General features: G+C 44.6%; 1 protein-coding gene across 2 annotated transcripts in view; it reads left to right on the top strand.

Moving 5' to 3' along the window:
* SQOR (sulfide quinone oxidoreductase) overlaps window positions 1-22,653 on the top strand; it is a 57,120-nt gene that overhangs the window by 19,255 nt on the left and 15,212 nt on the right. For both annotated transcript variants that reach the window (XM_030814136.1, XM_030814135.1), the window contains exons 2-6: window positions 4,770-5,020; window positions 7,786-7,956; window positions 15,667-15,720; window positions 19,366-19,560; window positions 21,867-22,076. In XM_030814136.1, the coding sequence (XP_030669996.1) occupies window positions 4,787-5,020; window positions 7,786-7,956; window positions 15,667-15,720; window positions 19,366-19,560; window positions 21,867-22,076 (864 nt within the window). In that variant the 5' untranslated portion in view covers window positions 4,770-4,786. The remainder of the gene's footprint in view (window positions 1-4,769; window positions 5,021-7,785; window positions 7,957-15,666; window positions 15,721-19,365; window positions 19,561-21,866; window positions 22,077-22,653) is intronic.

The following is a 22,653-nucleotide window of genomic DNA, read 5'->3' as shown; positions in this document are numbered from 1 at the left end:
GTCTTTCACATTGCATCATGCTCCACCTTCTCCATAGGCAGGGTTGGATTATGGTTCTGAGTTTTCTGATTTGTATGTTTAGGTGATGTTACATTGTTAGAATTAGAAAGTAATTGAGATTTTTGGGCATTTTGAAACTTGGACATTTCCTCTAACACATTCTTTTGTGTTTTTGAAGTTGTTTCTTAAGTTGGAAAGTGAAATTTGACTGCAAAGGCCAGGACATTCTGCTTCGTGGCTGTTAATGATGTCGATAAATCTGGTTCAGAGGACTTTTTGTTTATAAATACGGAATCCAGGAATAGGCTATGGATAATTAATGAAATAAAGCAGAAGTAGCCTTCTTGGCTGAGTGAGGGAAATATTTGTGTAAATTTTCAAGAGAGGAACCATGAAGTATTAGACTGGAAGGGAGCTAGTGAAGTGGCTACGTTGACTGGCGTGTATACCCATGGTTTATCGTCTTGCGCCAGGAAAATTTAGGACATGGACACACACAATGAGTTTTGGAGTGGAGGTTTAATAGGCAGAAGAAAAGAGAAAGAAAAACAACTCTCTCTATTGAGAGAGAGGGGTCTTCTGAGTGGAAAGATGTGGCTGGTGGTGGATATGTCAGATTTCATAGTCAGGTTGGTGGAGGTGGTGTCTGATTTACATAGGGCTCACAGATTGGTTTGATCAGGTATGATGTTTACATAGTGCATCAGGAAGGCTGGCCTCCCCACCCTCATTTTGTTATGCAAATGAACTTTCCCCTCAGTCGGGACCATCTTGTCTGCTCCTTACTGTACACATGGCTGACAAAGCAAAGGGAAAATGGAGCCGCCATCTTGAACATGATTGCCAGCATCTATGTCTGCAGCCCGATTTTACAGGCTGCTCTTTGTTAGACAGGAAAATGATTTGGGGCTGCTTTTCATTAAAAGGAAAACCTTACTGAGGACTTCTATACCCTCACTATCTGCCTAAGTAAATTTTTCTTAACTCTTGTATCACTTGGAGGCCAAATAACCTCAGACAGGGTGGCTGGAAACCAGAAACTTAGCCAGGCCTCCTCCTAGATTGCTCCTCCTGCCCATGCCCCATGGGGCTCCTTCTATGGGGCTTTTTCCATGGGGATAGATATAGTGTCAGGACCATGAAAACATGATTTTTCTTTTCGGGAAAGTGAGAAGTTTTGCTGTGATTCTATCATTCTGTGGACATTTAGAAAGAAAGGCAGGATGTGATGACTGGGTGCACACCATAAAATATCTTCTTCCTTCCGTATGAAACATCAATATCTTACTTGGTGATTTCTTCTTCTCTTCAATCTAAAAAAAATCTATTTGAGTAATTTTTAAAATTTAAAATGTACAGTGTATTAAAGAAAATTTGAGAAAAGTACACACAAAGAAGAGGAAAAATAATTATAATCACATTAAAATCATTGCTAATATTTAGGTATCAGTACCATGAAAAATGGTTTCCCTTTTCTGGGAAGTTGTAGAAAGTATAACTTCTCTTTTTTTTTTTTTTTTTTTTGAGACAGAGTCTTGCTCTGTTGCCCAGGCTGGATTGCAGTGGTGCAGTCTTGGCTCACTGCAACCTTTGCCTCCTGGGTTCAAGTGATTCCCCTGCGTCAGCCTCCCCAGTAGCTGGGACTACAGGTGCACGCCACCATGCCCAGCTAATTTTTTTTGTGTGTTTTAGTAGAGACGGGGTTTCACCATGTTGGCCAGGATGGTCTCGATCTCCTGACTTTGTGATCCGCCCGCCTCGACCTCCCAAAGTGCTAGGATTACAGGCGTGAGCCACCATGCCCGGCCGTTTGTTTTTTTTTTCCCCGTTTAACATTATCACACAAGCATTGTTTTGTTGCTGTTGAGACGTATTGTTCTAAAGATCATAGAGATAGTATGGTGTAGTGGTTAAAGGCAGAGGCTCTGACACCAAAATACCTGGGTACAAATCACAGTCCACCCATGGGCTGTATAACCTTGAGAGTCACTTAACTGGTATCTGCCTTAGTTTTACCATCTGTTAAATGGGAATGATAGTGGTAGCCAACTCACAAGTTAAATGCTTATGTAAAGGACTTAGTAAATGTTAATTATCATCTAAAGGAACATTTTATTAATATTAATTTTATTTATTTATTTTGAGACAGGGTCTCCCTCTGTCCCCAGGCTGGAGTACAGTGGTGAAATCACAGATCACTGCAGCCTTGACCTCCTGGGCTTGAGTGATCCTTCCACTTCAGCCTCTCTAGTAGCTGGGTGTACCACCATGCCTGGTGAATTTTCTTTTTTTTTTTTTTTTTTTAATAGAGATGGGGTTTCCCCATGTTTTCCATGCTGGTCTCAAACTCCTGGGCTCAGGTGATCCCCCCTTCTCAGCCTCCTAAAGTGCTGGGATTACAGGTGTGAGCCACCATGCCCAGCCAATATTAATGTATGTGTATAGTAGAGACTTTTATAAAATACGTAAAAGCCAAAGAAATCAAAATCACTCATTATTCTAAAACCCAGAGAAAACCGCTTACCAGTGTTAAGATTTTGGCTTTGCTTTTTCTAAAACATTTTCTCTTACATAGTTGAGAGAATATTGCATTTCTAATTTGTATCCTGATCATGATGTAAACATTTTATTTATATATATATATATATATATATATATATTTTTTTTTTTTTTTTTTTTTTTTGAGACAGAGTCTCACTCTGTCACCCAGGTGGGAGTGCAGTGGCACGATCTCAGCTCATTGCAACCTCTGCCTCCTGGGTTCAAGTAATTCTCATGGCTCAGCCTTCCTAGTAGCTGGGATTACAGGCGCACACCACCACGCTTGGCTAAAAAGTTTTGTATTTTTAGTAGAGACAGGGTTTCACCATATTGGCCAGGGTGGTCTTGCACTGCTGACCTCAGGTGATCCACCTGCCTTGGCCTCCCAAAGGGCTGGGATTACAGGTGTGAACCACCACGCCTGGCCTATATATTCTTTATTAACATAATTTTAAAAGACTACAGAAATCATCTTGTGTTCCATATTTTAGTTAACCTTTCCCCAGTGTTTTGATATTTGCATTGCTGTCTGTCCCCATATTAAAGTGGTGACCTGAGCCTTCCCTGGCCTGTGTGGAGCCTGCAGTTTTTTGTTTTTCTGTCCCCAGGACATAATTAGCCCTAATCCACAAACCAGTTAACAGAGGGGTGATCAGATTATGAATACATTTGGGAAAAACATCTGCGTAGTGGTTTTTCTCCTTCAGTATTAGAGGTTATTTCCTTGGATTAGATTCCTAGAAATGGAAATGCAGGATCAAAGGGTAGGTTTCCAGAAGGGTTGTATTGACTCCAGACTCCTGGAAACACTGTATGAGCCTGTCCTACTTACCGTGGGCCTCCAAATCCCCTTCCTACAGCTCTAGGTTGCTTCTCAGATCTGAAATATTGAAGAACTTGTCGGGGCACCAAAACTCTGGAATAAAGTTAATCTTAACAGCCCCTTGGCTCCTCTTTCCCATTCCCTATTATTTCCCCCCCACTCCAAGGCCTGCCTTTCTTTTTATAGCCCCTTTGCCCTCTCTGCTTTCTCTAATCCCCTTGTGCAGGCTTCCTCTTCTCCAGTCGGGAGGGGGGAAATGATGTAATTAAGTCATTTCATTAAGAAGTTAGTAACTTTAGCAGCTAGAAGTGTTAATCCCCAGCTGGACACTTGCATTTTAATAAAGCGTTCTTGGAGCAGTGTTGAACCCTAAGAACTGGACTTGGCGGTAGGATTTGGGGCACTGTCATACCCAGGGAGGGAGATATCATGAGCCGGGGCCACTCAGGGTTTACGAGTGGATGGGGTCCTGGATGTCAGGCCAGCTTTGTGCATGGGGTGAAGCAAAGGTCAGTCTCTGAGAAGCCTTAATTTCCTCTCTGCCAAAGCACTAACTGCTCAGAGTAGAAACAGGTTTTCTTAAAGGTAAAGTGAGTCTCTCAGAGGAACTATTAAGGAGAAATTGTTTACTGAATTGGATGTAATAAAAGACTGGTCAGCAGCATGTGCAGATTTCTCCCATAAAATATAACTTTATGATACCAGGCAGGGCTCCTTTTATGGCTTTCCAAAATCATCTGGTTGAAATTGCTAGAGGTGTGGAGGGCCTTCACTTGTGTGTCTGTAGCCAGTGATTTGATTACATTGTATTTCCCTGGGCAAGCAGAGCCAGGAGGCCTCTGGATGGGGGCTGAGGCCTTGATTGCCTTGGTGGGTACTCTGAGTTGCAGAAGGTAGGTTTCTTGCTAGACGCTTTCTGTTTCAACAAGGTCTCAGGTGCCTTTTACTACAAGGAATGTTGTAGGTCTCTATTTGTGGACTCGTATATCAGTTTTAATGGACTGAAAACCCAAAGAAAGCACTGGGGAGTGTGCCTCAGTGGAGAATGGGCCAACAGCTGGATACAACCAGATGGTGCCCTAGATCTTAGTCATGGACAAGGATGGGTACAGACAGGTTATTAGGAAGAACTTAAAGAGTTGGGGAACCTGATTCAAACAAAGTCCTCGATAGCCTGAATGTAGGAGGAAGGGGAGAAATGGAAAGTGTAGTCAATTGATAGCTACCAATTTGGTGCTCTCAGGAGACCTTGGGACCATAGCTGGTGGGGAAAGTGGTCTTGAGAGATGATGGGGACCAGCTGGAGCGGGCCAGATGCCGGCCTCCCTTCCTCCTGGAAAGAAAACGCTTTAGTCCCATGATGGTTTCTACCTTGGCACTCACAGCCCTGTCTCTTCCCTTCCAGCCTGATCCTGCCTGAAGATGGTGCCACTGGTGGCCGTGGTATCGGGGCCCCGTGCCCAGCTCTTTGCCTGCCTGCTCAGGCTGGGCACTCAGCAGGTCGGCCCCCTTCAGCTGCACACTGGGGCCAGCCATGCGGCCAGGAACCATTATGAGGTGCTGGTGCTGGGTGGGGGCAGTGGTGGAATCACCATGGCCGCCCGCATGAAGAGGAAAGTGGGTGCAGACAATGTGGCCATTGTTGAGCCCAGTGAGGTAAGCCTCCCCTTTTGAGGGCCTAGGGGTGTGTGTGTGTGTGTGTGTGTGTGTGTGTGTGTGTGTGAGCTGGGGTTGGGTATGACTATCAAGCAATGGGTCTTCATGTGTCCAGGTTAGGGCTTCTCCTGGGCACAGAAAGCAGCCTATCTAGAAGGACTGGGAGGAAGTGGAGGGAAAGAGAGAGGGAGGACAGATCTCTTGGCTTTTAGTGTTCTCCTCTGTATTAGTTTCTTAGCTACAAATTGGGTGGCTTAAAACAACAGACATTTATTCCCTCACAGTTCTGGAGGCTAGATGCCCAAAACCAAGCTATGGGCAAGGCCACACTCCCTCTGCAGCCTGGGTGAGAGGGATGGGCAGGCGGCTTTGTCTCATGCCTCTCTCCCAGCTTCTGGTGGTTACCCTGAAATCCTTGCCACTCCCTGGCTTGCAGCTGTGCCACTCCTTTCTCTGCCTCCATCTTCACAGAATGTTCTCTGTGTGTCTCTGTGTCCCTGTGTCTTCACATGACCCTCTTATAAAGCCACCATTCATTGGACTTATGGCACACTCTATTCAAGAATGACCTCATCTTAATTTGATTACATTTGCAAAGACCCTATTTCCAAATAAGGTTACATTCCCAGCTACTGGGGTTAGAAAGTCAACATCCTTCTTTGAGAGAGACACAATTCAACCCACAACACTCTCCCAATGCCAACCTCTTGCCCAGAGGAAAATCAGTGGCCACTGCACTTGCCTATCTGCTCCTGTCTGGAGAAGGGATGATGAGTTGGGGAGCAGGGAGGCCTCTGGAAAGCTGTCAGTGGGCTTAGAAATTTAAATGCAAGGGCAGATTATAAGGGAGAAAAGGTAGCTGACACTAGGAGGGAAGACTGAGCAAGGCACTGTCTCACAAAAAACATGTTAAGATTGTCCAAAAGCTTCAGAAAAATATTCAAGATTTTTGGTGGTGTGCCTAATGTTTCCTGGGAACTAGGCATGTACCGGTTGGGAGGTGTATCCTTGGGAGGAAAAAGCAAAATGGATCAGGTGTCTGTTTCAGGGGGAGGTCAGGACAAGGAAGACATACTCCTTTTCAAGATTTGTCCCCAGTGGGGAATGATGTTAACCAGGGCCATGATTTGAGAGGAAACTAGGGGGCAGTCTCTATCATTTTCCTTTTTAAAGTGGCATCTGTTCAATTCAGGAACCTCACTTTAAATGACAGTGGTCTGAGAGCTGTGTCAGGTGGCCACTGTTTCTGGTATATGTTGTATTTTAGCTAATGCATGGGCAGGTCTCCCAGTCGGGCTTCTCTTTGTAAGGAGACTGGCTCTTCTGGGACCTGGGCACAATTCAGGTGGCCAGAATCAAATTTGTCCTGCCCTGTGAGGAAGTGCAGGACAGGAATTTCTGGAAGGAGCTGCCAGAGCCCCAGGCTTGGTACTTTCCCTGCTGAGTCTGGTTTAGTGATAGCTGGAGCTGATGTTCGTAGTCTAAAAATAAAATTTGAGCTTGTATTTTTGCTCCTCTTACTGTTCAAGATGGACTGGCCATTGATGAGCTCTCATAAATGGAGACCTCTGTCTTCCTCCTCTTGGATCACATTATTGGTTGTAGGGAGAATGCAAAGTCATTCCTGGTGTCCTCTTCACCTCTCTGTGGGTGTTGGCAGTGCTGGCCAGCCACTTTGAGGCATTTCGACAATATTGAGAGCTCTTGGTCCCCAGTCTGCTCTAAGTGGATTGGAATTCTTAGAGGCCATTAAACAAATCTGCCCTTTGCCCCTATGTCCAGAACTTTCACAAGTAACTTAGATCAAGAATGGACTGTTGCCAGGCACAGTGGCTCAGGGCTGTAATCCCAGCACTTTGAGAGGCTGAGGAAGGCAAATCACCTGAGGTCAGGAGTTCAAGACCAACCTAGGCAACATGGTGAAATGCCATCTCTACTAAAAATGCAAAAATTAGCCAGGCGTGGTGGCACATGCCTGTAGTCCCAGCTACTTAGGAGGCTGAGGCAGAAGAATCACCTGAACCTGGGAGGTGGAGGTTGCAGTGAGCCGAGATCGCGCCACTGCACTCCAGCCTGGGTGATTGGGCGAGACTCTGTCTAAAAAAAAAAAAAAAAAAAAAAAACAGGACCATCTGAAGCAAGAAAACTCCAGAAGATAGTGAAAGTTTGGGTATGCATTGCACTGTGGAGTAAGATCTGGTACTTATTGTCTTTGAGTGTAAAATCTCTGAGTCTCTGAGAAAGTAGAAGAAGGGCTGATCAGGAAACACAGCCCTCACTGGGCTTGAGAAACACAGTTGGAAGTTAATGAAGTTTAGAGGACCCCTGGAAGGGGCTGTAGACTTTCCAGACTTACCACTGTCTCCACATGCTCCTGAGGAAGCATATCTAGGCTGCTGGGCTTAATTTTTAAAATATTTGTTCACATGAAGTATCCATAATATGTGTGTAGATATGCACGTGTATATAACTGTACGTATTAAACACCAAATCAACTTTCAGCAATACAGAATGCAGTGGTCACTAAAGATAGTTTATAGCTTTTCTGATGATCTTGGAAGAATTCTTGTGTGGAATGACTGTCCTTCAGAGCTTACCATAATAGGAGATGCCTAATAGACGGAGCTAGCTTTGTGGAGACTTTTCCATACGATGCTCTAAAGGTCAGGAGGGAGTGATTGAGAGAATCTAGCTCATACTGTTAGCTATGGCCCCTTTTGATCAGTGTCAAATTGCAATAAATCTTCAAATACTTTATTTCTCAGAGACATTTCTACCAGCCAATCTGGACACTGGTGGGTGCTGGTGCCAAACAATTGTCCTCATCTGGTCGTCCCACAGCAAGTGTGATTCCATCTGGTGTAGAATGGATCAAAGCTAGAGTGACTGAGTTGAACCCAGACAAGAACTGCATTCACACAGACAACGACGAGAAGGTAACCACTGGGGCCTTTGGATTTTTTGTTAATCTGACGGCTTATATTAATATGCAGCCATCTTAAACTGGATAGCCTTGTGTTGAAAGAGCGGTATATATGCATGTGTGTGCATGAATGTATGTGTGTTGAATACTGCACAAGATGGCAGGGTGTGTGGTAAGTAGGGGATAGATGGAAGGACTGAGTGATATTGAGTTAATAAACAACTAAGATAAGTATTTGTTGAACACCCACTGTGCACCCTATTGCTTAGTATAGTATCTTGCACCTGAATGTTTATCAAACCATTTGTTTATATGTTGCTACATGTTAAAATAGCAAGCAACTTCCTCCTTCTCTTATTCTGAAGCAATCAGGTTTTCTACCTGACGCTTAGCCTCCCAGAGCAATAGGATGCTGGAAAATATCCATCAAGCCACCCTAGGGGGCGCTCTGCCAGAACTGTAGGGGAATCCTGTGACTGAGGCTCACGCCAGCGTTAAGGAGAATTGTTGCTGGAGCTTGAGGCTCACAACTGCTCGGCACCTTTTAGAAGTCTCCCACCCTCACCACTCAGGGGTCAAAGCTTTTCAGCAGTGGCTGCCCCATGTTTGATTGAGGTGTTAAGAGCAGGATGGTGGAAGGCCTGCTCAGAAGCCATCTGCAGCTTTCTTTTCCTTCACCTGCTGCTGAGCCCAGGGCAGGGGCAGGCAGTGCAGCCACCATGCTCTGACCTGTTCCAGGCTCCTGTGGTTTTTGGGCTCCCAGGGTGTTATTGGTCTTAATCCTCTGCCCCTTCCCCCTTCAACTGGGGACTCTGGCATTTTTATGGAATTGTAGAATCAGAGTTGGGTGAGGATCCTAAAACGTTTTCAAGTCCAACCCTTCCTCCAACAGAGATTCATCTGTGGAGACATTATTTTTTTTGAGACAGGGTCTCACTTTGTCACCCAGGCTGGAGTGCAGTGGTGCAATCTTGGCTCATTGCAACCTCCACCTCCTGGGTTCAAGCGATTCTCCCACCTCAGCCTCCCCAGTAGCTGGGACTACAGGGGCGCATCACCATGCCTGGATAATTTTTGTATTTTTTGGTAGAGATGGGGTTTTACCATGTTGGCCAGGCTGGCTCGAACTCCTGACCTCAAGTGATCCACCTGCCTCAGCCTCCCAAAGTGTTGGGATTGTAGGGGTGAGCCATCGCGCCTGGTCTGCTGAGGCATTCTTAAGCTTTTATTTGGGTCATGGATCTTTCTGGGTACCAGACGAAAGCCCTCTCTAGAAAAATGCACCCATGTACCAGATTTTGCATTTGCTTTTAGGGAGTTCAGAGATTTCCTGTAGCTTTTCCCTGGACCCTGATCAAGAGTACCTGCTTTGGCTGAGCATGGTGGTTCACACTTGTAATCCCAACACATTGGGAAGCTGAGGTAGAAGGATCACTTGGGCCCAGGAGGTCGAGGCCAGCTTGGGTAACATAGTGAGACCCTGTCTCTACAGAAAAATTAAGAAATTAGCTAGGTGTGGTGGTGTGTGCCTGTGTTTCCAGCTAGTTGGGAGGCTGAGGTGGGAGGATCACTTGAGCCCAGGAGTTCAAGGCTGTGGTGAGCCATGATCACGCCACTGCACTCCATCTTGGGTGACAGAGCTGTCTCCAGAAAAAAACAAAAACAAAAACAAAAGAGTACCTGCCATATAGCATTTATGATCCTTGGCTTTCTGGCCTCCATTCATTCATTCATTCTACAAATATTTATTAAGCATCTACTATAAGCCAGGTACAGTTTTAGGCATTAAGGATACATGAGTGAACAAAAACAGACACAAATTCTTACTGAACAGGATATTATATTCTAGTCAGGGAAAACATACAATCAACAATAGACATAAGTAAATTATATAGTATGTTAGAATATGATGGTTATTCATGAAAAAAATAGAGCTGATTTGGAGCTAATTGGTATTGGGGCACATGGAGGTGGGGGATTGAATTTAAAGTAGGTTGGTATTTACATAGTCCGTGGCCAAGGAGTTCTCTGATAAGTTAACTCTTCATTTTTTTAGACAGGTGGGTTATATGAAAGTTCTGTCTTTACTGAGCCAGAATCCACCTTCCTGTAACCTTTTTTGTATTCTTTCTTGGACATCCAGGATGTTTCTGTTTTTAATACATTTAATACCTTTCTTAATACTTTTATTCCTTGTTTTGTCCTGTTGTGTATGAGAGAAGAATGTCCTCTCTCTTTTCTGTGGAGAAACCCTTCAGCTATTTGAAGATGGCTCTTATGTTTTATGTAAATTTTCTCTAGGTAGATGTGTCCCCTCTGTCCTCATGTCCCTCAATTCTTCCTCACATTTCATGGTTTCCAGTACCCCCAACCCCCTCTTTATTCTGCTTTAAACACCATCTGGCTTGTTAGTGCCCCATGAAAGAGGTGCCTAGAAGAGAAGGCAACTTTACAGAACAGCCCAGAATAGCGTGGAGCCATTCTCTCCCATGATCTCATGCTGCCTAAGTTAGCATTTGCCTTTTTCGTGACAGTTACCATGGTGCTGATTCATGCTGGGCTTGAGGTCGGTGCAAATCGCTGGGCCCTTTTCACATGACCCACAATCAAGTCAGGCTTCCCCTATCCTGAAAAAGTGTAGTTGTTATTGATTTTACGTAAAGGCAGGAATGAATATATATATAAGCAAATACCTATATGCATATATATTTATTTAATTAAAATTTTTATATATGGCTTTTGCCCTGTTAGTAGTTCAGAACTTTCTTATTTTTCTCAATGTCTCTGGGAGACTGGACTGAATTACACTCAAGATTGTTCTCAATTCACAAGGTTGAGCTTGGTGGCTCTTTTACCTTGCCAGGCTCCTGCATACAGGGCCAGGAGACGTCTCTCATACCACACACAGCATCTCTTTGGTACAGCAGGGCCTGCCTCATTGTTCGGACCTCTTCAAGCTACAGGAAGAGCTTTAGAGCCCTCTGTCGTTGGGTTCATGCTCATCTCAAGGACCATATACTTTACTCATCTCTTGGGAATGACAGGCACTAGTAGGTGTTCTCACTGCTGAGTCCTACCTATTACTCCTAAGGCTAGACACTTAGGAAAGCTGTAGAGTCTTGTTTTGGGCTAGAGAAGTTGGTGCAATGTAGTGAGACTTTCTTCCAAGATTTTATGAAGCAAAACGACTTCATAGCCAGATAGCAGAAATACACATGACATCTCATGTGAGAAATCATCCTGCTGGTTTTAATTCATCCTCCCAATCTATCTGGGTCTTTTGGATTTATGGCTCTGTCACTCCATTAGCTATTTTTCCTATCTTGTTCACAGGTGGTTTCATATAAGTTCAAGGTTTTAATTCTGTAACATGTCACTAGAGAGCTTTTTTAGATTGCACAAAATTAGTCAACATTCTTTAGCAAATATTATTCAATTGACCAAATCATTCCATTCTGTCTTTTTTTTTTTTTTGAGACGAGTCTTACTCTGTTGCCCAGGCTGGAGTGCAGTGGTGCGATCTTGGCTCACTGCAACCTCTGCCTCCTGGGTTCAAGTGATTCTCCTGCCTCAGCCTCCCGATAGCTGGGATTACAAGCGTGTGCCACCATGCCCAGCTAATTTTTGTGTTTTTAGTGGAGGCAGGGTTTTGCCACATTGCCCAGGCTGGTCTCGAACTCCAGACCTCAGATGATCTGCCCACCTCGGCCTCCCAAAGTGTTGAGATTACAGGCGTGAGCCACCATGCCCGGCCCATTCCATTCTTAGTTTACGCTTTCCTACCTTATTGGTGAAAGACTGAGCTGAAGGCACTGTTAAAACCCAGACTCAGTGTGTCTCTGACTCTTCCCTGATCCAGGGGTGTGTTTGTCTGAAACACATCTCAAGGCCCTGCGTAGACTGGTCCTTGCTCCTTCTCCAGGCTTAACCTGGTTCTATTCTTACCTTGTTTCTGCTCTTGCCATATTGGCCTCTTATTTCCTTAAATGCCTCAGCCTTTTTCTTACCCCAGGACATTTGCACATGCTGCTTCCACCTCTATCCCTAGCTAACTCCTACTCATCTTTAGCTTCTATATGACTCCTTTAGGCAAGCCTTCCTTGACTTCCCAGACTAGGTCAGGTTACCCCTTGATGTGCTATCACAGCATTCTGTGATTTAGTAATTATTTGTGTCATTATCTGGTAATGCCTATCTCACTAACTAGATGGAGTTCCTGAAGGGCAGGGAGTGTATCTTTCTTGTCCATTGTTTTATGCCCAGGACCTCGCACAATATCTGGCACATAGAAGGTGCTCAGTAAATATTTGTGAGCAAATTGTGTCTGTTTCTTCATTTGTAAAATCGTAATAATAATAATAGTACCTAGATACCTTATGAAGTTGTTGTGTTAAATGAATGAAACCATATGAAGCACTTAGAACAGCACCTTGCACAGAGCAAATGCTCAATAAATGTTGCTGTCATTTTTAAAAGAATACATAAAAAGGAAAAGGATATATTTTTTGAGTATCTACTATATGCCAGAAGTTCTTGATTGCTGATTGAAAGCAGCAGGCTTATCATCTGTGAACCTATGTTGGTGCTAGTTTTCCTCTCCTCTCCCCTTCCCTCCCCTCCCCTCCCTTCTCCTCCTTTCCCCTCCCCTCTCCTTTCTCTCCTCCCCTCCCCTCTCTTTCTTCCTTCTCCTTCCCCCTCCCTCCTTCCCTCCCTCCCTCCCTTCCTTCCCTCCCTCCCTCGCTTCCTTCCTCCCTTCCTCCCTTCCTCTCTTTGTCTCCCTCCTCCCTCCCCTCCCCTCCCCTCCTCTCCCTTCAGCCTTGCTCTGTTGCCCAGGCTAGAGTGCAGTGGTGAGATCACAGCTCACTGCTCCTTGAACTCTTGGGCTCAAGAGTTTTGAGCCGATCTGCCTCAGCCTCCTGAGTAGCTGGGACTACAGGCACACACTACCATGCCCAGCTAATCTTTTAAAAAATTACTATGAAATGTCTATTTAGTAGTTGAGTCTAGACTTTTGCAAAGGATTAATAGCCTATTTACTAAGGTGTTGGTGTCAGAATTTACCTCTTCTGACCCCTGTGTAATATGAGAATACTTGCAGCTATTCAGCTTTCTGGCAAGGTCTACACTGTTGTGCGTAACTGCTCAAAAGTCTTGTCTATAAGCTTTTGCCATTCCTGAGGGTTTAGGTCATTTGACCTGAAAACTTGAACTCATTCAAAAGGCTTGAGGTTTTCTTCTTGCTCTCTTGCTATGGAGGGTTTATTCTCTCTTAATGACTTTTTCCCCATAATCTTAGGCTGGCGTGTTTTTAGTCCTTAGACGTAATGAATATTATGCTCTAATAAAATAGATTATAATCAATATTATGCTCTAATAAAACAGAGCATAATCAATATTATGTTGCATTATCCTTGGTGGTGGCCTGCACAAACCAAAAGCTCCTCTTGTTGGCAGTGGTCATATGTTTCACCTGCAGATCATCACTACCAGACCCCATGCTAGCTCTTACCTAACATGCCTGGATGGCTCAACATGGTTTGGCCGGCCATTTAATGGGCCCGGTGCCCTTTCCTGCAGAAGATGGAATTGCAAGACATCATCTTTCTTCCTTCCTTCCTTCCTTCCTTCCTTCCTTCCTTCCTTCCTTCCTTCCTTCCTTCTTTCTCTCTCTCTCTTTCTCTCTTTCTCTTTCTTTCCTTTTCTTTCCTTTCCTTTTCTTTTCTTTTCTTTTCTTTTCTTTCTTTGAGATAGAGTCTCGCACTGTCGCCCATGCTGGAGTGCAATAGTGTGATCTTGGCTCACTGCAACCTCCACTTCCTGGATTCAAGCGATTCTTCTGCCTCAGCCTCCTGAGTAGCTGGGACTACAGGCACCCGCCACCATGCCCAGCTAATTTTTTGTATTTTTAGTAGAGACGGGGTTTCACTATGTGGGCCAGGCTAGTCTCGTACTCCTGACCTTGTTATCCACCCGCATCGGCCTCCCAAAGTGCTGGGACTACAGGCATGAGCCACTGCGCCTGGCCGAGACATCATCTTTCTATGGATAGGCAAAACAAACAGATGAAAATGCTTATATTATCTATCCACTTAGAGAAGTTGTATTTTTCACAAGCAACTGAAATCATTCATCTATCCATTCACCCAACAAACATTACAGAGTTCCTCACTTTAGTGACTGTGCTAGATTCTAGGAATATAAAGAATAAGACGTAACTTTTATCCTCTAGGAGTGGTCAATGTGCTGGGGAGAACAAGTGCTAGGAAGCCTCATGCACACTGTGCTGGGGAGCTCCTGGGAGGGGCCAGTGGTGAGGGTGATTGTGTCATAATGGGAAAGCCTGCTGCGGAGGTGCCTTTGGGGCCGAAGCTCCCGGATGCCAGGGCAGGACCTCTTCTGCACGTTGCTTCCCTTGGCTCCTCAGCCAGAGCCAAGCACTCTCAGGTCTTGGAGTCCTCTCTCTCCAACTGCGATTCTCTCAAGTTGCTTGCTCTGCTCCGCCATTTAGTACAGGATCATGGTAATCACCACCTGTTTCTTCGTTCTGGGCTCCTGAGTCTCGTTGCAATCATTCTCCAACTCCAGTTTTCTAGGCAAGTTCTTGTACTTTACGGCTACTTTGTTTACACTTTTTGGCCTAAACTTGTCTTCCTCTTTGTCCTAAACCCACATTTCCATCATGCTACTTGTGGATACAATACCCATATTTGAAGAAGGGACTTTTTTCATCCCATACAGGTCATTAAATGAGATCAGGTGCACTATGTCATAGCGTTTCAGTGACCTTGAGATTGCTCAAAAGAGCAATCTCCCAATTACGATATTGGTCCAATTCACATGACAGGTCAGACTTGCTTGGGACTCACATATCACTCAATAGATTTTAGTTTTTTATTTTTAATATACAATATACTAATATATATTATATATATGTTATATATATAATATATTATATATATGTTATATATATAATATATATATATATATTTTTGAGACATGGTCTCACTCTATCACCAAGGCTGGAGTGCAGTGGTGTGATCTCTGCTCACTGCAACCTCCACCTCCCAGGCTTAAGCGATTCTCCCACTTCAGTGCCCCTGGGAGCTACAGGTGCATGCCACTACACCTGGGTAATTTTTGTATTTTTTGCAGGGACAGGGTTTTGCCATGTTGCCCAGGCTGGTCTCCAACTCCTGAGCTCAAGTGATCCACCTGCCTCGGCCTCCCAAGGTGCTGGGATTACAGGTGTGAGCCACTGCGCCTGGCCTACCCCGTAGATTTTAGACAATGGATTGTCTTTTAAGATTAGGAAGCCCTTCTCTTACCTCTCAATATGAAAAAGTGTTAATACAAGCACTGTACAAACAATTGTGGCCTCTCACTGTGTAAACACATAGCTGTCTCAAGTTTTCTGGGGCCAGGCAGCTTACAAAATATTTGTGAAGCAGTGAGGTGTGAGGCATAGACAACAGAGGGCACGATGGGAGTGGACGTGCATCCCTCCCTGCCTGTCTGCCCGCCTCCCCCAGCCCCCAGATTAAAAAATGGGAACCTGGGCAGGACTCCCAACCTTGTTCTGCTTCGATTTTCTCATCTGTTCTGTGGGCTAATAATATTTCCCTGCCTCCCTCAGACCACATGGAACCACATCTGGGGCCTGAGTCAATCCTTGATTTGCTGCTTCTTGGGTCCTGGTCTAAAATAATGTCTTTTTGTGTTGCAGATCTCCTACCGATATCTTATTATTGCTCTCGGAATCCAGCTGGACTATGAGAAGGTAGTGTGTGAAACTGTTTCTGTGTTATGCCGGCTTATCTATGCCAAGAGCAAATGCTGCATTTAGTTGCTTTATTATATTCATTTTGACAAGAAAGGGGTTCTAAGAAAATATCTTCTGGTTTTATTTCTTGGCAGTCCTTTTATAGTTTTAAGGAAGTCTTCTCTAAGATTCTGTCAATAATAACAGTATGTTCTAGCTTTAAGCTTTAATCAGAGTTCAGCATGCTCATGCCTTAATGATAATTCTTGCAAAACAGCAGTTTTCTTTCCATATTTGTAAGAAACCTGTCTTGCTATGTGGGACTGAGTTGGCTGTATTGAAGATTAAATTCTGCTTTGGAAGTAGGGTTTAGATTAAATTTTAAAGCAGACTTTAAGGGGTGGAATGCCAGCAATTACCTCATCAGTTGCTGGAGGGACATCTGGGTTTTGTTGTGTAGATGCTGGGTTTTTAGTGTGAAGTAACCGATGCAATGGAAATGCCACCCAGAAGTTCCTCAGATCTCCCTTTTCAGTGAGCTAGGGAGCCAGATGCCATCTGAAAGCTGTGAGATTCAAGTTTATTTTTCTAAAACACAGTGGAGTAAATCGGTAAATATTATCATTTCCAGAAGCTTGTTGGGGACTACGGGTAAATAGTTGGAGTACAGGAAACACCTGTGCTAACCGGGTAACAAGCTTCAGGAATGTGACCCGGGCAAGGGCCTCATCAGAGTTGGCCCAGTAAGCGTCTTTGAAGAGTGCTTCTATGTAAAGAAACCTGAATTGTGCCATGTCCAGGGGAAGGGTGGTGAAAAATGTCTTGGGATGTGTTGTGAGAAAGTTCAGAGAAGCTACAAGTTGTTGTGAATGCTGTAAGATGGTTTTGAGTCATGGTGCCGTGGGTCATGAGTCTGTTAGAATGACAGACAAGCTATGAAGTAGACGATATGGAGAAAGGTGTTTATTACAACTACTTTCAAGAGGGCCATACCTTCCAAAAAAGCCCCCACAGCGTTGACCTAGCAAAGGCAATGCATCTCCATGGTACTGTTTTCCCAAAGCCCCAGTGTCACGTGAGAAGGACTGCAGAGGCCAATGCTCAGAGTTCATGCAGCCTCTTGTAGCAAACCAAGTCACAGAGATATTTAAAAGTAGCCATTATTATGGAATCTCTATTACATACCAGGAACCATGCTAGGAATCAAATATTGTTTCTTTTTTATTTTGAGAAGGAGTCTTGTCACCCAGGCTGGAGTGCAGTGGTGTGATCTCAGCTCACTTGCAATTTCCATTTCCCAGGTTAAAGCAATCTCCTGCCTCATCCTCCAGAGTAGCTGGGATTACAGGTGCTCACTACCACGCCCGGCTAATTTTTATATATTTTTTTAGTAGAGACGGGGTTTCACTGTGTTGGTCAGGCTGGTCTCAAACTCCTGGCCTCAAGTGATCCACCCACCTCAGCCTCTCAAAGTGCTGGGATTACAGGCATGAGCCACTGTGCCCAGCCAGGAATCCAAAATTGATTCTTTACAACTACTTGTAAGGGAGGCATTTTTATCTTCACTTAATAGATGAGGAAACTGAGGCTAAGGGAATGTAATAACTTAACCATGGTCACTGTGCTACTTGGGACTCTTTGATTGCAATTTCAAGGAAACTACTCAGGTTGGTGTAAATAAAAAGTGGAGATCATTGATGAAAATACTGAGATGTTTCTAGAACACTATAGGGCAAGAATGTAGCTGGGCCTCTGGCAGGGCTGGATCTCCACTTTGGGTTCTGTTGGACTCAGGCAGCCTCTCTTTGTCCATCTCTCTTAGCCTCTTTCTCAGGCCAGCTTCACAGGGTCTCTGCAGCAGGCCGTCCTGCCTGCTGGTCTACTCTGTGTGATAGGATAGTCCACAGCTCCCCAGTGCACAGCCTGTTGCTGGAAGCCAAAGGAGGAGTTACATCTCTTTCCCTGACTCTCCCTTTCCTTCTCTCCTCTCCTCTCTAGCCCTCTCTGCTTCAGAATTCCCAGGGAAGCAACTCTGACTAGATGAGGGGTCAAAACCACCCTTTTTGACACAGGTTTTCCTGAAAGGAGCTTGGTTACCACTTTATGGCACCTTTTCCGTCGACGACAGCTTCTTAAAACTAGAGAAAAATAATGAAGGTGATAAGACATCAACTGCTTGTTTCTGCTTGTTTACCTTTTGGGTAGTGAGATTTGCTTTGGGAACTAGAAGGTATGGTGGTCCTGTGCAAAGACCCCCAGGCAGGTGGGCAGAGGCCTTTGTGTCTGGTTGTTTAAGATTCTGGGCAGGGCTCCATCCAGTCTAGGGGCTAATAATATTCCCCTGCCTCCCTCAGAGGTACATAGTGAATATCCGTTGTTAGCATTGATGTGAAACTGAAAACGTTAAAATGCAAGGTGATTTTATAATAATAATGATATTATTATTGAGACTGCCAATGTTACTACTATCTAACTGTAACAGGGGTGAACAGTAACAAATAGTTGCTTTTAACATTGAGTGTGATAAGTAATGAACTCAGGCCACTGAGGAGATGAGAGCACTCAGTTTCCTTGAGACCTCAGGGATAAGTGTCTGGAGTGACTTTGGAGGCGGCCCAGAGAATGAGCTGGGGAGGTTCTGAAGGACCAGCCCATCTTGATGACTGTTTCTTGATGGTTGAAGTTGAACCTGCTCTTGCTGAGAACTGAGGCTTAAGTCTCTTTAACTCAGTCTGTGACATCTTCGTTGCACTCTGTGTGCCTTCTAACATTTATAGTAGGTGTCCAGTTGATCTTATTGGCAATAATCAGCTAACATTTACAGGACATTTGCCATGTGCGTGTGTCCTTTACATGCATGGCCTTATTTGCTTCTGCCTACAACCCTGTGAAGCAGATACCTTATCCCCATTTCACAGATGGTGAACGTTAAGATTCTCAAACCTGAGTGTGCATCTGAATCACCTGGAGGGCTTGTTAAAACACAGATTGCTGGGCCTGCTCCCAGAATTTCTGATTCAGTGGGTCTAGGATGGGGCCTGATAATCTGCGTTTCTAGCAAGCTCCCAGGTGGTGCTTGTGCTGCTGATCTGAGCACCACACTTGGAGACCTACTGGCTTAGAAGTATTAGGTAATTTACGCAGGGTCACAATGCTAGTAAGTGGAAGAGCCAGGACTCAAACTGGTATGTGGGATCCTAAAGTCCATGTTTTTAGGTACCTGGCTTTAGTACCTTTACCTAGAGTTTGGTCTGGTACAACCTGATAAAGAGTGATTTAAGTTTGCTATTCTTGATGATATAAATGGCTCTTGGTCCTGCCAGTTGTTCTTTCCAGTAAGGCAACTGGTTCTCCTAAAAGGAAGGCTGGCTGGCATCTTGTCCTCACTCTGATGGTGGGAAAAGTTGTATTCAAATTGTATTCTCCAGGCCAGGGAGTTGGAGGGTTCCTCTGAGCTGAGCCCATTCTGCAGTTTGACAGGTGACTACAGGTGCCACAGCTCTGGTCTTAGAACCCTCACCCACCTGCCTGCTCTAGGCATGTGGGTATCGGAGGGTAATGATAGTACTGAAATATTTGAAAGGTTGTAGAAATGGCAAAGAACAAGGACTCTAAAGACATTTGCACTTTTGTTTAAAATAATTTTTGTGTACTTTGTTGCAGATTAAAGGCCTACCCGAAGGTTTCGCTCATCCCAAAATAGGGTCGAATTATTCAGTTAAGACTGTAGAGAAGACATGGAAAGCTCTGCAGGACTTCAAGGAGGGCAATGCCATCTTCACCTTCCCAAATACTCCAGTGAAGTGTGCTGGAGCCCCTCAGAAGATCATGTACTTATCAGAAGCCTACTTCAGGAAGGTATGCTTCCTTTCCGGGGACAGAGATGAGCAGGGCAGACAGTGCTAATTCACTGATTGCAATAATTCCATTTTATCTCTATTGTAATCCCTTTTTTATCTCTGAATTTTTATTACATGTGTACAAAATTAGATAACTGGAAGTTTATAAAATACAAAAGAGGAGAGAATCACTCATGATCCAATTGCTTTAATAAAGCTGCAGTTTTCAACTTGACATGGCTTTCCAGCTTTTTTTCTGTATACTTAAATATGGTTACAGTCATAGTGTACATGAAAAATTTAGCTGTATCATATAATATTAAATAGTCTTTGTTACATACTTTTTAAATATGTGTGTAAAAGTCTACTGGATGCTGGGTGTGGTGGCTCTCACCTGTAATCCCAGCACTTTGGGAGGCCGAGGTGGGCAGATCACCTGAGGTTAGGAGTTCAAGACCAGCCTGACCAACATGGAGAAATCCCGTCTCTACTAAAAATACAAAAAAAATTAGCTGGCTGTGGTGGTGCATGCCTGTAATTCCAGCTACTGGGGAGGCTGAGACAGGAGAATTGCTTGAACCTGGGAGGCAGAGGTTGTGGTGAGCCAAGATTGCACCATTGCACTCCAGCCTGGGCAACAAGAGCGAAACTCTGTCTTAAAAAATAAATAAATAAATAAAGTCTACTGGAGAGATGTGTTAGAGACTGTTTAAATAGTTCCATATAGTTAGACAATTAGTTGCAGATTGTTCATTTTTATCCATAATGCTATCCACTACTTCCACTCAAGTTTAAGATCATGAATATTTTCTGTCCCTTGGGTATACATTAAAAAATATGATAGGCAAAATGCCAATTTAAAAAGCAAAAAAATGTTCTCATAGAACTTTAAACCTTCATGGAAAGAGATATTTGGGCAGGAGGAGACTTTCTCAGCATTCTCCAAATGTTCTCTGTGTAAGAGCAGGTGTCTGCAGCTCAAGTACACCTGGCTTAAGCTTGTGAGGGAAGCTGTTCTTGCCCTCCGTGCTCTTGCCTGGGGTGTGACATTTAGTTTACCAAAGTGTGGTTTGGCTTGAGACAGTGGCAGGATTTCTAGCAGCCCATAGTCATGTACGGGGACAGATGGGAAGAAGGGTGGGGAAGAACGGGCTGGGGAGTGGTTGAATGTGTCCATGGAGGCTGGGACTGAGCAAGACCTTCCCCTGAGCTCTGTAAACTGCAACAACCCTGCGAGGCAGGGAATTAAAGACAGTTCCAGTAATCATTTCTGACTCCAAGAAAGTTCATTCTGGGTCATAAAGGTTGGCACTTTTGAGGCACTTACCCACCTGACTTCTTCACATGGTGAGATCCGGGTGAGCAAATCCTGAAAGGAGCCGAGCAAAGGAAAGAAGAAGAAACCAGCTGTTTCTTCCGTCCTGGAAACTTCCTTTGTATAACTCTTTTCTCCCAAGTCTTGGATGGCCTACGAGGAAGGTTCGAGTACCATAAGATCTTAGGCATTTGGGAGAATATTGGCCTCTCTGATCTTAGGCATTTGGGAGAATATTGGCCTCTCTGAACAGTATCAAGAAGGTAGGAACTGAGGGTTTTGTTGTTATTGTTTTTTAGTTTAGTTTTTTGTTTTTTTTTTGAGACAGAATTTTGCTCTGTCACCCAGGCTGGAGTGCAATGGTGCAATCTCAGCTCGCTGCAAACTCCGCTTCCTGGGTTCAAGCCATTCTCCTGCCTCAGCCTCCTGAGTAGCTGGGATTACAGGTGCCTGCCACCACGCCCAGCTAATTTTTCTATTTTTGGTAGAGACAGGCTTGTCTCAAACCATGTTGGCCAGGCTGGTCTGGAACTCCTGACCTCAGGTGATCTGCCTGCCTCGGCCTCTCAGAGTGCTAGGATTACAGGTGTGAGGTACTGCGCCTGGCTGGAACTCAGTTTTGCTCACTGCTGTTCCCTCAGCACCTAGGACGGTATCTGGCCAACTCTAGAACTTTGTTAAATATTTATTGGGTGAATGAATACATGAATATATGAATGAACATTCCGTTCTACTCTATTCTGTCTTGACCTGGACCTAACCTTCACCTCTGGCCTTCAGCTGAACAGTGCCTACCTCAGCCCCCAACTCAAGTGTGTACTTAGTTGTATGTCATGGGCAGAACATAAGGAGGAGGCAGTGGATTGGTCTGCCCGTTGCCCTGCCAGGACATAATGGTGGCAAAAGCTAGCAAGGTCCCTGCTGAGGGTTTTAATTCTTGTCTGGATTAAAAAAAAAGAAAGGCAGCTGCAGTCATGCTTTGGTGTTAATGGTTTTCTTATTTTTCTCAGACAGGGAAGCGATCCAAGGCCAATATCATTTTCAACACTTCTCTTGGAGCCATTTTCGGGGTTAAGAAGTATGCAGATGCCCTGCAGGAGATCATCCGGGAGCGGAACCTCACTGTTAACTACAAGAAAAACCTCATTGAAGTCCGAGCCGATAAACAAGAGGCTGTATTTGAGAACCTGGATAAACCGGGAGAGACCCAAGTGATTTCAGTGAGTGGTGAGGCTAAGCTGTCAGTCTGAAGCGTTGTCTGCTGAAACGCGCCATAGATACATGGGGACTTGCACCACCCTATCTGCCATCACTGTGTGCTGGGGAAGACTGGGTGAAACGAGCATCTTAGGGAAGTGATAGGGCAAGAAGGTAGGCCAAAATGGGTGGGGAAGAGAAATATATAAGAGGCTGTGTCAGTGGGAGGTGAGAAGGCGTTGTTAGCTGGTGCCAAGTGAATTTTTGTCCTATTCCTTTGACTCAACTTTTCCTGGCATCGAGTCACTTGAAGTAGCCAAAAATGTTCTACAACTTTGGTTACTGTGTAGGGGTAAGGGAGGGCATCCTCGCATGCAAGATCTGGTGATTGTCTCAATTGGTGGCATGTGAGAAACAGTCCTGCTTGTGAGCAGGAAGTAACCCTGTGGGTAGTTCAAGAAAACAGGGATTAGCTGGGCATGGTGGCTCACACCTGTAATCCCAGCACTTTGGAAGGCCAAGGCAGGTGGATCACTTGAGGTCAGGAGTTCAAGACCAGGCTGGCCAACATGGTGAAACCCTGTCTCTACTAAAAATACG

The sequence above is a fragment of the Nomascus leucogenys genome, chromosome 6, assembly GCF_006542625.1.
Source record: "Nomascus leucogenys isolate Asia chromosome 6, Asia_NLE_v1, whole genome shotgun sequence".
In the NCBI taxonomy this organism is placed as follows: Eukaryota; Metazoa; Chordata; class Mammalia; order Primates; family Hylobatidae; genus Nomascus; species Nomascus leucogenys.
The sequence above is the reverse complement of the archived record's forward strand: the minus strand, read 5'-3'. Positions and strand labels throughout refer to the sequence as shown.